This window comes from Mastigoproctus giganteus, chromosome 7 (assembly GCF_048544385.1).
Source record: "Mastigoproctus giganteus isolate SK-2022 chromosome 7, ASM4854438v1, whole genome shotgun sequence".
Classification (NCBI taxonomy): Eukaryota; Metazoa; Arthropoda; class Arachnida; order Uropygi; family Thelyphonidae; genus Mastigoproctus; species Mastigoproctus giganteus.
Window position 1 is genome coordinate 4,430,831 of NC_143581.1, and position 15,939 is coordinate 4,446,769.

Here is a 15,939-nt window from a genome sequence, read left to right on the forward strand (position 1 = left end):
CTGACTGTCAGACTTCTTGTTTCAAGAAATGAAGAAACCATTGCGTGGACACTGCTTTGATTCGTCTCAAGAAGTCATCAATAAAGTGGAATCGTGGTTTCAGACAAAAAGTGTGGACTTCTATAATCAAGGCATTAAGCAACTGATCCATAGATGGGAGAAATGTGTTACTATACATGGAGAGTACATAGAAAAGGATTAAAGTTCCTGTGAAGTTTAGCTTTTCCAGGGCTATTATTTCTAGGTAAGGGAACAAACTTTTTAATACCCCCCCCCCTCGTAGGTGCAGAATTGCACCATACCAAGTTTAGATTTTTTTTCATAAGTTTAAGAAAAATGTAAATGGATTTCTAATTCTCTCATTGGCAGCTATAATGCACTGTGGTTTGCTGATCCCTCCCTCCTGTGAAGATTTATATAATACTTCTGTAATGACACCTGAAATATATTTTTAAACTAAGAAAATTCTCATTTTTCATGTAAGAAGAATGAAACTTTCATAGCCTTAATGCAGGATCAAAATAATATTACAATTCAAAACAGATAACAACAGGAGCAACATGACAGACAAATACCAGTATCTCCTGTGACTAATATAAATTTTAATATTAGAAAGCTAAGAGTGTTGTACATTTATTTATGTCAGCTTGTTATATGATACTTGATAATATGATATATTTTAAAAAAAGATAAATTAACTTTAAAATATTATTGAAAAACTTAACTTACATGTGAAGCAGCAAACCAATGCCAGTTACCAACAAAATCCTTCCCATAGAAGAATAAAAATATAACACTGCAGCCAGAAGTACAACACGGCTGAATACATAAATGTAATCGATAAAATCCCTATTAGCACGTAAACCATCCTCTTCCTCCTCCTCTTCTTGCATAGGAGCTTGAACATTTACTGGAACATTTTGGTTGGCTGGTCTCTCTGGGACAACATTAGGTTGCACAGCATTATTTGTGGCTGCATTAAGGGAATCATTGGGAACAGGAGCTACAGTACCAGTAACATTTGGAACTCCAGAAGCTTGGGCACTGTAAATTAAGTGCAAAATCTTAACATAATATGATATAAATTTCTGAAGTTCATTACCATTTAAATATGTCACAATACTACATACAAGAACTATCCATTTATTTGATGTTTATTAAAAACAAACTTAATAGAAAAAAACTTAAAATAAAGGATCACAAAAAAATGCATTGCAAATTCTCAAGTAAATTAAAACATACTTACTACCAAAGGTACTGATTTAAAAATTGAGCATAAGCTTGTTGCATGGCAAACATATGAGAGGCCACATCTGCAGGACTTCCATTAATAGGTACTTGAGGATAGTATTGCGGAGCAGCCAACCTGAAACAAGTTCAAAATCAAATTACTATTATCTTCATTATTGTGGTAGAGATACCAGGCACTATAAAACAAGAACAGCAACAAAACCATCCAGTTTTAGTGAAGTTGAGTAATAACAAAACCATGGTTATGATTTTTTAAATAGTAGTAGAGGCATGTGATGCAAGAAAGCAAGCTTATGTAGCATCAGCAAAGAAAAAAAAAAAAAACATTTCACACATCCATTTCCTCAAAGTTTGTCCAGTTCCTCCTTGAATCTATTTAAGCTATCAACTTCCACGACAGATAGAAGTCTGTTCCAGCAATCGACCATCTGCTGGCTAAAGGCAAATTTCTCCATATCTATTCTACAACTGCCTTTCCTCAATTTGAATTTATGCCCCTCAGGTTCGTAATATGAGCAAGAGGAAGGATCCCATCAGAATTGAGCCTGCTCAATTCTAGTCTCCAGAGGCTGCACTTTGCAACCTCTGGAGAATAGGCACTTTAGAACTTAAGCCATTCTTGGTAAGAGGACCCCTTTGTTCCCCTCACTAATCTTGTTGCCCTTCTCTGTACTCACTCAAGCAACTCTACATCCTTCCTAAAATGGGGCCTCCAGACCTGTATGCAGTACTCAAGGCATGGCCTGACCATTGCCTTATACAAAGGGATAACACCTCCTTTTTTGCCGTACTAGCACTGATAATACCCCATGACCTGCTCTGGCAGCTTGTCTGCATTGCTCAGAAAACTTCATACCTGACTGCACAATTACAGCAAGCCCTCGTTATAATGCGGTTCGCTTTATGCTGATTCGATATAATGCTGTTCTTATATTATAACCCCGTATCTGACTATAGTGCTGTCATAAATCACTATAATTCTCTTTTACCAGCATACAGATTGCATTTTTGGCATATTTAATGGAAATGTTTCATCTTATGGAGTCGATAACTTGAAAATGAATAGCAAAACAGCATTAAAACATTTCCCACGTTCAGTGAAATTTTCTCGCATACTACAGTGACTTGTTACGTAGTTCTGAGATCAACATTTAAAAAATGATTAAGTATATTGCTTGCAATATTTGTGTTATATGCATTTATCCAAAGTCTAGTCATCGCTCAGTACAGTATTAGACATCATACGTAACGGACAGTTTACTCGAACATTGAATCATAATTAATGCAACCAACGCAGTTACATTTTCGAAGAATTAATAATGGCAGATAAGAATGAAAAAGCAACAACGTCTGGCTGCAGTACGAAGACTACAAATGTAAAAAAAAAGACTGAATCTGATAATTAAATTAGACATTTGAAGCGAAGCGATTCCAGTCAACGACAAGCAGATGTGTGCCATAATTTAGAACTGGCAAGTTTAACTGTAAGAACAATTATAAAAAATAAAGAATTAATTTTAACAGCAGGAAAGACAGCTGTTCCACTGCAAGCAACTAGGGCAAGATCAGCTATTAGGACTGAAATGGAGAGACTAATTTTATTGAAGATAATATCCAATGCAGAATTCAGTAAAGTTAAATATTATAAAAAAAAAAGAGAGAGATTAGCCTATATGATTATCTGAAGAAAGCTAACCTAAAAAAAAAAAAAAAGCGGAATCATTTAAAACTAGTAAGGGCTGGTTGAATAGATTTAAAATCCAGGGAGAAACCACAAGTGTAGATCAAGGGGCCGAAACTTTCAAAAAAGAACTTGATAAAATTATTGAAGAGGGGTATTATGTGTTATTAACATAGATGAAGCAGGACTTTTTTTTGGAAACAAATGCCTAAAAGAAGTTTCATATTGAAAGAAGAAAAAAACATGCCAGGTTTCAAAGCGGTGAAGGATCAATTGATTTTATTGTTGGGTGGTAACACTGCAGGGGATTTTAAATTAAAATCCCTTTTAGTTTACTAGGAAGAGGGCTCAAGTGCAACCCAAAATCAACACATTTTTCATGATTAAATTCATCAATTAAATTAAATCAATTTAGATCAATTAAATTCATGATTTTAATTGGAATTAAGTTTAATTTTGATATGTAAGTAGTTATGCATACGTATGTAATGCAGAATATTTTATATGTACAAATATTTGAATATTAAATATTTTGACCAACATTCGTGCATCTTTTCATTACCATTTATTATTGATTAGGAAATAACCTATGGCACCAACCACATATCACAAATACATGTTACCTTATTGGAATGCGGCACTCACTTAGCGCTCTGTTTTTCCGGAACGAATTATCAGCATTAAGTGGGAGTCACCTGTACTCCCAGGCAGACAGTTGGTACATTTCTACGTGGTTACTTCTACCCATATGTAGTACTTTGCATTTGTCAACGTTAAACTTCAGTTGCCACTTCTCAGCCCATTTGCCCAACTTTTCTATATCCTGTTGTAGTAGCACACTGTCATTAATAACCCTGCCAACCTTTGTATCATCTGCATACTTGAACATTAAGCCTGATACACCTTCATCAATATCATTGATAAATATACAAAACAACAGTGGGCCCAACACCGAACCCTGGAGAACTCCACTAATAACATCAGTTCACAAAGAGCAGCGTCCACTGATTACCAGTCCTGTCTTCTCCCACTCAACTACCCTTTTATCCATTGTAGCAACTTGCCCTTAATACCGTACTCCAATTTGTACAGTAGCAAAAGCTTTCCTGAAATCCAAGTATATGATATCAAAATTATTTTTTGCATCCAGTTCCTTTGTAACCACATCATAGTATCCAATCAAATTTGTCAGACAAGACTTTTCCCTTAACAAACCCATACTGCGTCTGAATTATTACTGCAGTCTAATCTAGATGATCATGCAATGTTTCTTTAAATGGTTGATCATAAGCATAAAAGGATATTAAAACATATAGTACAGTAAATGGGTTAATGTCAGAGAATAAAACTGTTCAGACTAAACCTGTTTCTGGAGGTTATAATTTTCAGGAAATGTAAAAGTTTATTCCAGAGAACAGAAAGTAGTAAAGGAAACAAATTACTCTGGCAAGTTTGGAGTTGAACCAAGAATGCACGACGGCTAATAAAATGATACATATGTTCAGACTGGTTTTAAACTGAGTGAGTGTTTTTTGTTTAGAAATCGCAAATATGATGGGAAAATGCAAGAGTTGTGCTTTCAAATTAAACAAAAACTTTAAATTATTCAAAAGTTTGAAAATGGTGCATCCGTTAAATCTCTAAAGAACCACTATAACGTTGGTGATCAAACCATACACGATACTGTAAAAATAAAGGGAATCTATTCGATTTAAAATCAACATCATAAAAAAATAAAGGGAAGCATTGTATTGGACACACAAGTAGTACGTGTTGAGTTTTTTCCATTTTTTTCCCCGTGGTTAACCTCGGGTAACTGAATTAGCGGATATGGGGGCACAACTGTAGTTGCAGTTATAAGCAGAACAAGGTCTGTCAAACTTAAATGGTAATTTAGTACACTGTCATTAACAAAACTATGGAGAGGATTTCAAATCATAGTTTGTAAAATGCAATAAAATAGTAAATTTAATTTGTCAACATGGTAATGTCAAGAGTACTGTTAATATATTAATGAATTTAGGATTTTGATCAAGTGAACTAAACACTGATAGAGTAGGGATAACTGACAATGTCATCTAGAGATAGGGGAGAAGAATTTTATTAAGGTGATAGTGTTCAGGAGTGAGAACTATAGGAACTATTAGAGAAGGGGAGAATGTTCCTAATCAAAAGCTGTCCAGAAGAGACAAGACTGTTACCAAAGTCAGTTCATGTTCAGCTAGATGATCAGCAGTATGTTGCGTGTGATAACTTAAAAGGAAGATAACAAGTGTTTTCTGGAGGGGGGGGGATGAGAGATCAACCATTTAAACACTATTAAATAACACCATAAAGAATATAAGACTATTTTTATAGTGCTTTGAGTAGTACTAATATTATAAAATAAAGTTCATATTTATTATGGGGAAAAAAATAAAAATATAAATCAAAACCCCAACCTAAATGGATATTATTTAAATTTTTTATTTGACACCCCAACAATGACCTTGGCTGTGCCATCAGTGTGCGCAGAATGACTCCTGCATGCCCTGCCTCAGTGTCAGCAAGATAGTGATAGCTGAACAGAAGGTGCAGTGTGGGCTGTGGTATGCTGAATTTAAATTTGTCAACAGTGCAATGTCAATACCGACATACAGACAAGACTTTAATACATTGGTTTATTCAGTTTAAGGAAACTGGCAGCGGCCATCTTACTAACACTGACTGAGCGGTGTGCGTAGGACACAGCCAAGGTCATTGTTGAGGTGTCAAATAAAACTTAGTGAGTTACCACACTGTTTGCTGCTACAATCACAGCAATTGATCAAATATTTCTGAAGATAATTAAAAGGGAAATCACGGACACCTATTCCGATTGCCCTGTATAATGGATAATGTAAATAACAGTGAAGTAGGATAATATAAAAAAAATGTCAAATGGCAGAAACCTTCAGAATCTTAGAAGCTGGAGTAGAGATAGCACAACAGGCTCAGCTTGTAGAAAGGAGCGTTGGTTGGCTGCTTTTTTTTTTTTTTTTTTTTTTTTTTTATGAAAACCCCAAACATAAGAGGTATTAGAACCTATAGCACTTTGTACCGTGCTTGGGTTGGAGGTTGAGAAGACGAAAGAAGATATTTCTTGACATTATACTTGAACTTCTGTAAACTGTATTTTCAGGAAATGCGTACAAAGGAAGGTTGTTCCAGAAAACGGCAGTTGAATGAATAACAAGGAAGATGAAAAGTTGGTTCTATGAATTTCAAGTTGAATCGTAAATGGATGTTGGCTGGGGGCAGCACGTGTTCGGACTGTTTTGAAAGAGAGCGGGAATTATAGAAGCCAATTCAGAAGAACAGTGCCCAGGGAAGTATCTGTAGAAAAGGCATGCAGCAGAAACAGTACGTCTAAGAGACAGCGAGTGGAGAGACTGTTAGAGATAAGTCATTAATTAACTTAACTGTCCTCTTCTGAATGGAATCTAGAAGCCTGAGAGAGGTATTGGGGCACTGCCCCAGACGTGGGAACAATATTCCATTGTAGGGCAGATTTGCGATTTGTACAGAGTGAACAGCTGTTTGGAAGAAAAGTAATGCCGAGAGCAAAAGAGAAAACCAAGTTTTTTAGATGAAAGAAAGCAATATTTGTAATGTGCTTGTGCCAAGAGAGATTAAAAGTCAGGGTAATCCCTAAAAGAGATATCATTTTGCCTAGAAATTGGAGTGTCACCAAAGATGAGCATAGGAGCGGAAGAATGCTTTTTTGCGAGATAAGACAAGACTGAGTTTTAGAAGGATTGAAATCAACCAAGTTGTCTTTGTCCCACTGGAGAATTACCCGGATATCAGCTCTTAAGGAATTGGTAGCGGATATTCAAGAAGTTGAAGCTGATTGAGCAAGGCAAGGTTTCTCAAAATGGAAAGTGGAATGCAATGTGTTATCATCAGCAAAACTATGGATAGGATTTCCAATCAATGGAAGGTGATTAATATAGAAGAGGAAAAGAGTGGGGAAAAGAACTGAACCTTGGGGAACTCCAGCATTAGTGGAGAAGTTAGAAGACAGAGAGCAAATCTACCATCACTGAGGGTGATGGTAGACAGAGAGCAATCTACGATCACCCTCAGTGAGCGATCAGAAAGAGAAAGAGAAAATACTGGATAACCAATTACAAAAAAACAGTTGGTAAACCATGAGATGGAAGCTTGTTTAGAAGACCTTTATGCCAAACACGATCAAAAGCCTTTGAGATGTCAAGAGCAACTGCTTGTGTTTCACCAAACTTTTCCATTGAATTTGTCCATAAATGGGTAACATAAGCCAGAATATCACCAGTGGATTGACATGACACTGACAGAATCCATACTGGCAATCGTTGATCACATAGGTTTCTAGGTAGTTTAAGAGTTGGCAGTTAATTGATTTCTCCATTACTTTGGAAAGAGTAGAAATAATTGCAATGGAACGATAATTGGATGGGAGGGATTTGTCACCTTTTTTAGGAACTGGCTGGTTATGAGCAAATTTCCAAGCAGAAGGAAAAACACCTTTGGAATAAAAAAAAGTGAAAAAAGGCAGCAAAGAACAGGAGTAAGTTCAGGAGCACAGGTTTTGAGAACAAGTGCAGAAGTACCATCAGGACCTGGAGCTTTCTTAGCATCAAGATTTGTTGAAATCCTTTTGACATCCTTTTAACGGAAGACCACAGGAGGCATTGAATGGAGTGTCTGGGAATGGTGGGATGTGTTTTACCAAGATCATTAATAAATGAGTTGGGAAGAAAAATGGGGTGCTACCAGGTCAACTTGATTCTTGGCTGAAGTGACAACAGAATCATCTGGTTTTGACAGAGATGGGCAAAAGTTGCAGCCAATAGTTTTAGCAAGAGATCAGAATGTTCGCCTACCATTAGGGCAAGAAGCAAGTTTTCTGCTCTGAGCCTGTTCAAAATTCAGACTGATTAATAACTGCTTTACAATCGTTGTGAGCTTTGGTGTAGGCAGAAAATGAAACTGAAGAATTTGAAACAAGCCGATTACGATATGCAGCCTTAGCACATTTATTGGAAAACCAAGGTTTAAATAAAGGACAAGATTTTAAAGTGGAGTGTGGATTAAAGGATTCCATTCCTACAAGAATAATTTCAATGACATGATCTGAGCAAACGTTGACATCAGAAGTTTTGAAACAGTAATCCGACCAAGGAAAAGAAGAAAAGTCTCGCAGGTCATCCCATTTTGCATTCTTGTAATGCCAAACAACACGAGGTTGGGAATAGCCAGGAAATAAAGGTTCCATTGGAGAAGAGACAATCACCAAGTTGTGATCTGAAGTGCCAAGTTGTTCTTCTCAAGTTGTTTTTCTCAAGTTGTGAGAAAAAGATCAAACATGTTGGCTGTATGCAAAAGCCTCAGCATCTCAGCCACCTGGGTCGGTGTGACTAGAAAACGAAATCCAGCTGGAGTTGTGTACATTAAAATCACCGAGGAAAATTACCGCACTGTTAGGAAGGTTCGACTGAAGAAAGTCAAGTTGCAAAGAGAGGAAGTCAAAGAGCTCCAAGTGATTAGTGGAGTTGGGAGAACTGTAGAGACAACAGATGAATTTGAGGTAGAGGGATTTTAAGTCAGAGAAGATCAAAAAGAGGAGATACCAAATTACCAAGTCTCTGACAGGGAATATCGGAACGGATATACGCACAAGTAGTAGTAGTAGTAGTAGTGGCACAAGATGCAAGAAAGCAAGTGTAGGAGCTTATGCAGCATCAGCCAAAAAAAAAAAAAAAAAAAAATCACACCATTCCCTCCAAATGCCTGTCCAGTTCCTCCTTAAATTTATTTAACCTATCAACTTCCACAACGACAGATGGAAGTTTGTTCCAGCAATTAACCACCCGCTGGCTAAAGGCAAATTTCCGCACATCTATTCTACATCTGTCCTTTCTTAATTTGAATTTATGCCCCCTTAGGTTCGTAATCTGAACAAGTGGAAGGATCCCATCAGAATTCAGCGTGCTCAACCCATTCAAGGCCTTGTACACCTCAATCAGATCACCACGCAGGTGCCTAGTCTCCAGCCACTGCAATTTGCAGAACTTAAGCCTCTCTTGGTAAGAGTATCCCTTCATTCCCCTCACCAATCATGTTGCTCTTCTCTGTACACGCTCAAGCAAATCTACATCCTTCCTAAAATGAGGCCTCCAGACCTGTACGCAGTACTCAAGGCGTGGCCTGACCATTGCCTTATACAGAGGGACAATCACCTCCTTTTCCCTGCTAGCAAAATTCCTATATATCATTGACAAAACCCCATGACCTGCCCTAGCAGCCTGTCTGCATTGCTCAGAAAACTTCATATCTGACTGCACAATTACTCCCAGGTCTTTTTCATTTTCTACCACCTTAAGTGTAGTACCACACAGTTGGTACGTTTCTCTGGGGTTACTTCTACCCATATGCAGTACTTTGCATTTGTCAAGGTTGAACTTCAGTTGCCACTTCTTAGCCCATCTGCCCAATTTATCTAGATCCTGTTGCAGTAGCACACTGCCATTACTGTCATTTACAACCCTGCCAACCTTTGTGTCATCTGCAAACTTCGACATTAAGCCTGATATACCTTCATCAATATCATTGATAAATACACAAAACAACAGTGGACCCAACACCGAACCCTGTGGGACTCCACTAATAACATTAGTCCACGAAGAGCAGCACCCATTGATTACCACCCTCTGTCTTCTCCCACTTAACCATCCTTTTATCCATTGTAGCAACTTACCCTTAATACCATTCTGCTCCAATTTGTACAGTAGTCTTCCATGCGCAACAGTGTCAAAAGCTTTCCTGAAATCCAAGTATATGATATCAAAATTATTTTTTGCATCCAGTTCCTTTGTGACCACATCATAATATCCTATCAAATTTGTCAGACAAGACTTTCCCTTAACAAACCCATGCTGTGTTTGAATTATTGCTGCAGTCTTGTCTAGATGATCCTGCAATGCATCTTTAACCAGTGACTCCATTATTTTACCCGGAACAGAAGTTAAACTAACTGGTCTGTAATTACTCGTGTCACCCTTCGATCCACCTTTGTGAATTGGGGACACATTTGCACATCTCCAGTCCGTGGGAACCTCCCCTGAGTCCAAGGATGCTCTCATAATTATGGCTAAGGGTTTGCTTAGTTGCTTTGCCGCCTCCTTTAAAATAACTGGATAGATCCCATCCACCCCAGGTGCCTTTCTTATGTTTAACTTCAACAATTTCTCCTCCACTTTGCTCTCAGTTATTACAAAATCATTAAGCACACTGCTACAGTTTGATAACCTTCTTCCATTTTCAAATTGTAATAATTCCTCACATGTGAATGTAGATGCAAAATACTCATTCAGTTTGTTTGTTTGCTATCTGAGCAGGATCATCAACAGTCGAACCATCGATGTCAAGTGGACCAATCATATTCATCCCCTTCCTTTTAGAGTTTATATAAGTAAAGTACCACCTTTGAGGCAAAAGGAATTATACAGCGAATATTTGGGCAACTGAGATGAGCAGTAATTGAATGAACCGATAACTGAGATTCTGTCAGAAAAAGTATATGGGGTTTGGCAGACTGCAAGTGGAAATGGACATTGTTGAGATTAGAATTGAGACCACGTATATTTGTGAAATGACCTAGGAAGTGTTTGGGAGGTTTAGATCTTTTTGCAGATAAGATCAAGTTGCTCAATCAACATTAATAATTAAATTTATGCTTTTCATATGTAAACCCTCGCTATTCGCGGGAGTTACGTTCCTGAGAAATGCCGCAAATACCGAGTTATGGCTCCCATAGTAATAAAGGGGTTCCGTTCTAAAGTATGAAATATATAAGAAAAACTATTCTAAAATTTTGTCTATGTATGTATGTATTATGTGTACCTTCATAATATGACTATGTACATAGACAGTACATAGTGAAATGCAAGCATAAGACATCAAAATGAAAATAAGAAACAATTTAATATTAAATGTAATATTTATTAGAAATTTCAAAAAAATCTTTCAATCCAGCGCCTTTGCTATAGCTAAAAAACTTATCCCGACAGTGCTATCACCAGTTTCACTAAAAAGTGTTGATAAAGGTGTTTTGCCTTTTCACAAATGATGAGTGAACTTAAGGGAATTTTATTTTGAATTCGGTCTTCTATCCACAGATTTAAAGCTTTTTCCATTTTTTCTAATTTAACATCACAAGTTACAGAGCAAATTTTAGAAGCAATTAGCGCGTTTTCACAGACCCTACGGCGGATTTTTTCATCCGATTTCTTGATTAATCGTACCGTTGACTTATTGATTTTATAATGTTTTGCCACTGACAAGACACTTTCACCATTAGAAATTGTCTAATAACTGAATTTTACTTGCTAATGTCATCACCTTCTTTGATCTTTTCACAATTCCCTTGTTATTCGTAGCCATATTTTTGTAGGGGTTAGAAAAAAATTTGTCCACAATAAAGTCACTTTCTTCCGTTAACACACTCAAAAAAGTCTGTTTACACTAACACACTGCAAATCGGTAGATTTTTCACATTTGTAAGCATATAAATTTATTCAATTTAAGCATATAAAACCTTCCATGACAAGCACATACTGAACAAGGATTAGCGAGAAACATCCACGCTCGCAATTTTGTCAACCCCTTCCCACCCACTGATCGCTGTCTTGACCGGGAAAGATGATTTTAGCCACACCTGTGTTTTTTTATTGGGGGAAAATGTTCAAGGCGATTTAAAATTCACATTTTTTTAGGTTTCATTTTATATTAAATCAGCGACTGCAAATAGCGGGGGTTTACTGTAATTTCACTTTTCTGGAAATTACATTAATAAATTTATGCAACACTTTTCTTTCAATATGGTACAATTTTAGCATAACAACAATGCTTTACATTTTTAAATAATGTAAAGATTAATATTATTAGACATAATAAAGTCTCTTTGATCATCCAAATCTGTTATAGCCAATTTGATTTGATTTGTATCTCAGGTCACTATAATGGCACAAATCTTCATTTTGTTAGTAAAGATTTGGTAAACAAATACAGAAACAATTTTTAAAAAAAAAATCACTTAAATTATATCTCGTAGTCTACTTACCTCTGAGGGTAGAACCTATTTCGAAGAGTATCTACATGTGTCTCACTTTCTGGAGCTTGGAAAGACTGCACAGAAGGACTAGTAGCAGTTTGTTCGGGCAAAACAGGCTGGCAAAAAAGAGGAAAATATTTATAATTTGGATTAAAATGTAAATTATACTAAACAGATTGAAATATATTAACAGGAAAGATTACTGTGAAAGAATTAATTTGGATCAAAATCTGAAAGTGTCACTAAATTCCAAGAGCAGTTTCATGGACTGAAAAGTCTAAAACAGTATTCATTTATTATTATTAGCAGAAAATGATATAAGCTTATATGGCATCAGCAAAAAAAAAAAAAAAAAAACTACCCACGTTATACATCAATCCTCTCTAATAATTTGTTTAATTCTTCTTCAAATATTCAAACTACACACTGCTTGCAAGGGGAAATCTTAAATAGCATCACAGCAAAAATGTGATAATTTTACTTCAATATCACCCATAGAACATTTGTTTTGTTCTAGATCTTCAACAGCAATTTCAGCATCATCTGTATACAGCTTAAATACAGGAACAAAAAAAAGTCTGCAGTAAAAAAAAGACCTCATCCACAGCTCTTCCTGTACTGGCATCAAGGGTTACTTCATTTCTAATAGCAACAAATACCCATTGATTTTGTATAGAATTCTGTCATAGCATCTGCAGTGCAGAACTGTTTCCAGAAAGAGAATTTGTTGTGAGACTCTGTCCTGACACAAAAGTGTCCACTTGCTCATTCAGTAATGGCATTCAAAACTTGATTATTCTCAGGTTTAGTGACTGTCTTTGAAGTAGTACTAGATGGAAATTTTTCACTGCAGTTAATGTAGAAAGAACAGTGTGTAAGTTGTCAAGCATTCAGGAAAAAAAAAAATGTGATCAAATTCTATTAGCCCTTCACTTAACATGTTCACAATATTGCAATAAGTCCAGTCAAATCTATTCCCACAAAAATAATGAAGCTTTGCAAATTTACCAATGATAGATTAGAATTAGTAGTGGCATATGATGCAAAAAAGCAAGCTTACACAGCAAAAAAAAAAAAAAAAAAAAAAAAACACCTTTCCATTTCACTTATAATTTTGTATAGTTATTCCTTGAATTTATTTTAGCTATCAACTTTCACAAAGGCAGATGGAAGTTTTGCAGAACTGAAGCCTTTCTTAGTAAGGTCCCCTCTGTTGCCCTTCTCTGTACTCATTCCAGCAGCTCTATATCTTTCCTAAAATGAGGCCTCCACACCTGTATGTACTCAAGGTTTGGCCTAACCATTGTCTTATATAAAGGAATAATCACCTCCTTGTCTCTGCTAGCAGAATTCCTGTATATCATTGACAAATCCCATGAGCTGTCCCGGCAGCTTGTCTGCACTACTCAGAGAATTTCATATCTGGCTGCACAAATTCACAGTCCAATTTGCATGTTGTACAGGGAAAAAAAAAATTCAGAATAACATAACATACAAATCAATTTGCAACCACATTAATTCTACAGCACACAAGATAAAGACCAAGAAATAATGCAATATGTCGGAAGTAATCAATGCATCAAAGTTCACAAACCAACCAATCAATTAAAATAATACATTATAATCCATTCCTGCAGAGCAGCAGTGGTTTGGGCGGGGGGGGGGGGGGGGGGGGGGGGGGAATAGGAATCAAAAGTTAAAAATAAATAACCAGATACAATAGATCAGATGCAGTAGCATTATAGCTAGAAAAAAGTTTTAATTAAACAACTGACCATTAAATAGATTATATGAATTAAAAATAGTATATTAAAAAGTTACTACTATTCCATTACTAGTAGTGGCACTACTGGCCACTGTCTATGCTTAATGCAGTTACTATGTGCTCCTGGATTTTTTATGTGGAAAATGTGATATTAAGAAGAGTTATTTGATTTTCTTAGTGATTAGTTGTTAACACGTTGCATTGTGGTTAGGGTTCACTGTTTTTGCACCATAGGTAGTATTTAACTACTTATAGACACGTGTTTATTTGACAGTTGGAACATTCTTAGTTCCAATGGTCAGTTGATTGTTTGCCTATGTTACGGCATAACGTAAATACTTAACACTGTCTGGCTATAATTTAAAATTTATTCATCGGGATTAAGCCTGTACAAACCACCATGAAAATTTTAAGAAAATCCAAAAATCATTAATATATTGGACATTATTAGCTAGAGACAGAAGAGGGATAATAGTGCCACCTCACTGAAGATTTAATAAAAAAAATTAAACAGTGCACAACTAATTGAATAATATACAGTAGACTCTCGATTTTCTGGAATAGATGGTAAAAAACAAATCTCGGATAATCGATTTCCCGGTTAATGCAAAAATACAAAAGTCCACAACATAACGTTAGAGATATGTTCCAGGACTTCTTACTTCGTCGGGTTTTACGTAACTCGGGAATGACTAATAACATATTGCTACTATATTATTATTGACAAATCTGAATTCCGCGCAATACTTGTTAATGTTTGGCCATTTTGATACATCCTTATTATAATAATTCCTTAGAGATTTAACAGATGCTCCGTTTTCAAACTTTTGAATAATTTCAAGTTTTTGTTTAACTGAAAACTCAACTCTTATGTTTACCCATTATTTTCGCGATTTCTAAACAAAAAAAAAAAATTACTATAAAAAAAATTCTGACATAAATAACTAAACCAAATTTGTCCTTTTTTGTGCTGCAACGGAACACAACAATCGACGCGACGCACTAAAACAAATTAAACATTTGGTTTCTCTTTTTTTGAGCGGTGAAAGAAGGAAAGAAAAGACTTTGGGGAATTTTGGTCTAGTGTGAGGAAACACACGAGGTCAACGCTTACTGGTGTTTTGCACAGAAGAGTCTAATGGTAGCAAATACATGGTTTAAAGCACCACTACACAGAATATATACATGGAAGAATCCTGGAAACTCACGAAGGTACCAAATTGATTACATCTTAGTTAAACAGAGATACCGTAACCAAATGAAGAAAGCAATGTCTTATCCAGGAGCGGACAGAGATTCAGATCACTCACTCATGAAGATAAATGTGGAACTAAAATTGAAGTGCCTGAATAAAAGGAAATCATTCATGAGACAGAACATTGAGAAATTTAGGCAGGACTGTGCAAAAAATGTGTTTCAAGGTCTGACCAATGTTATCGCTGTTGAGGAGACTACGAACGATCTAGAGCAAAATTAGCCTTTAATCAAGGAGATGACTTGTAAAGCTGCATCAATGGCTCCGGGTAGGATTGAAAAAATTAGGAGGAAGCCTTGGATCACAGATATTTTACTGCAGAAAATGGACAAGAGGAGACTGAAAGGCCAACCAAAAAAAATGGTGATCAAAGAATGAAATTGATAGGGAAGGCTATAGAACAGTGGTGGGCAGAGAACTGTCAAGAGATTGAAACGTTCAAACAACAAGGTTGGGTGGACTTAGCGCAGAGAATTAACAAGAGTAGCAGGATTGAAAGGAGAGCAATGCGGGATGAAAAGGGAATGACAGTACTGAACTTCAAAGAACAAAAGGAAAGATGAAGGAGATATGCTGAAAAACTTTATGATGATTCAAGCACGTACACATGAAGGAAGACGGCACAAGAAGAACAAGAAAACATGGAGGAAATATCTCAATGAATTCAACACAGCCTTAAAGTCCATCCATTAGCAATAACAAAGCACCAGGAACTGACAACATACCTGCAGAGCTTTTAAAATACAGGAGAAAATCTTATTTGAACTGATAAAGATGATATACAGGGATGAGCATTGGCCGGAGGTTTTCTGCACATCAATCATAATCCCCATACCCAAGAAGATGTCACCAACAGTATGCCAAGACTACAG

At 36.3% G+C, this 15,939-nt stretch overlaps 1 protein-coding gene across 2 annotated transcripts in view; it reads right to left on the reverse strand.

The window, feature by feature from the left end:
• The window catches only part of LOC150082443 (homocysteine-responsive endoplasmic reticulum-resident ubiquitin-like domain member 2 protein), an 82,200-nt gene that overhangs the window by 21,590 nt on the left and 44,671 nt on the right, over positions 1 to 15,939 (reverse strand). For both annotated transcript variants that reach the window (XM_090378615.1, XM_090378614.1), the window contains exons 5-7: positions 12,057 to 12,163; positions 1,247 to 1,366; positions 730 to 1,044 (exon numbers count right to left, since the gene is read on the reverse strand). In XM_090378615.1, coding sequence (XP_090234741.1) covers positions 730 to 1,044; positions 1,247 to 1,366; positions 12,057 to 12,163 — 542 coding nt within the window. The remainder of the gene's footprint in view (positions 1 to 729; positions 1,045 to 1,246; positions 1,367 to 12,056; positions 12,164 to 15,939) is intronic.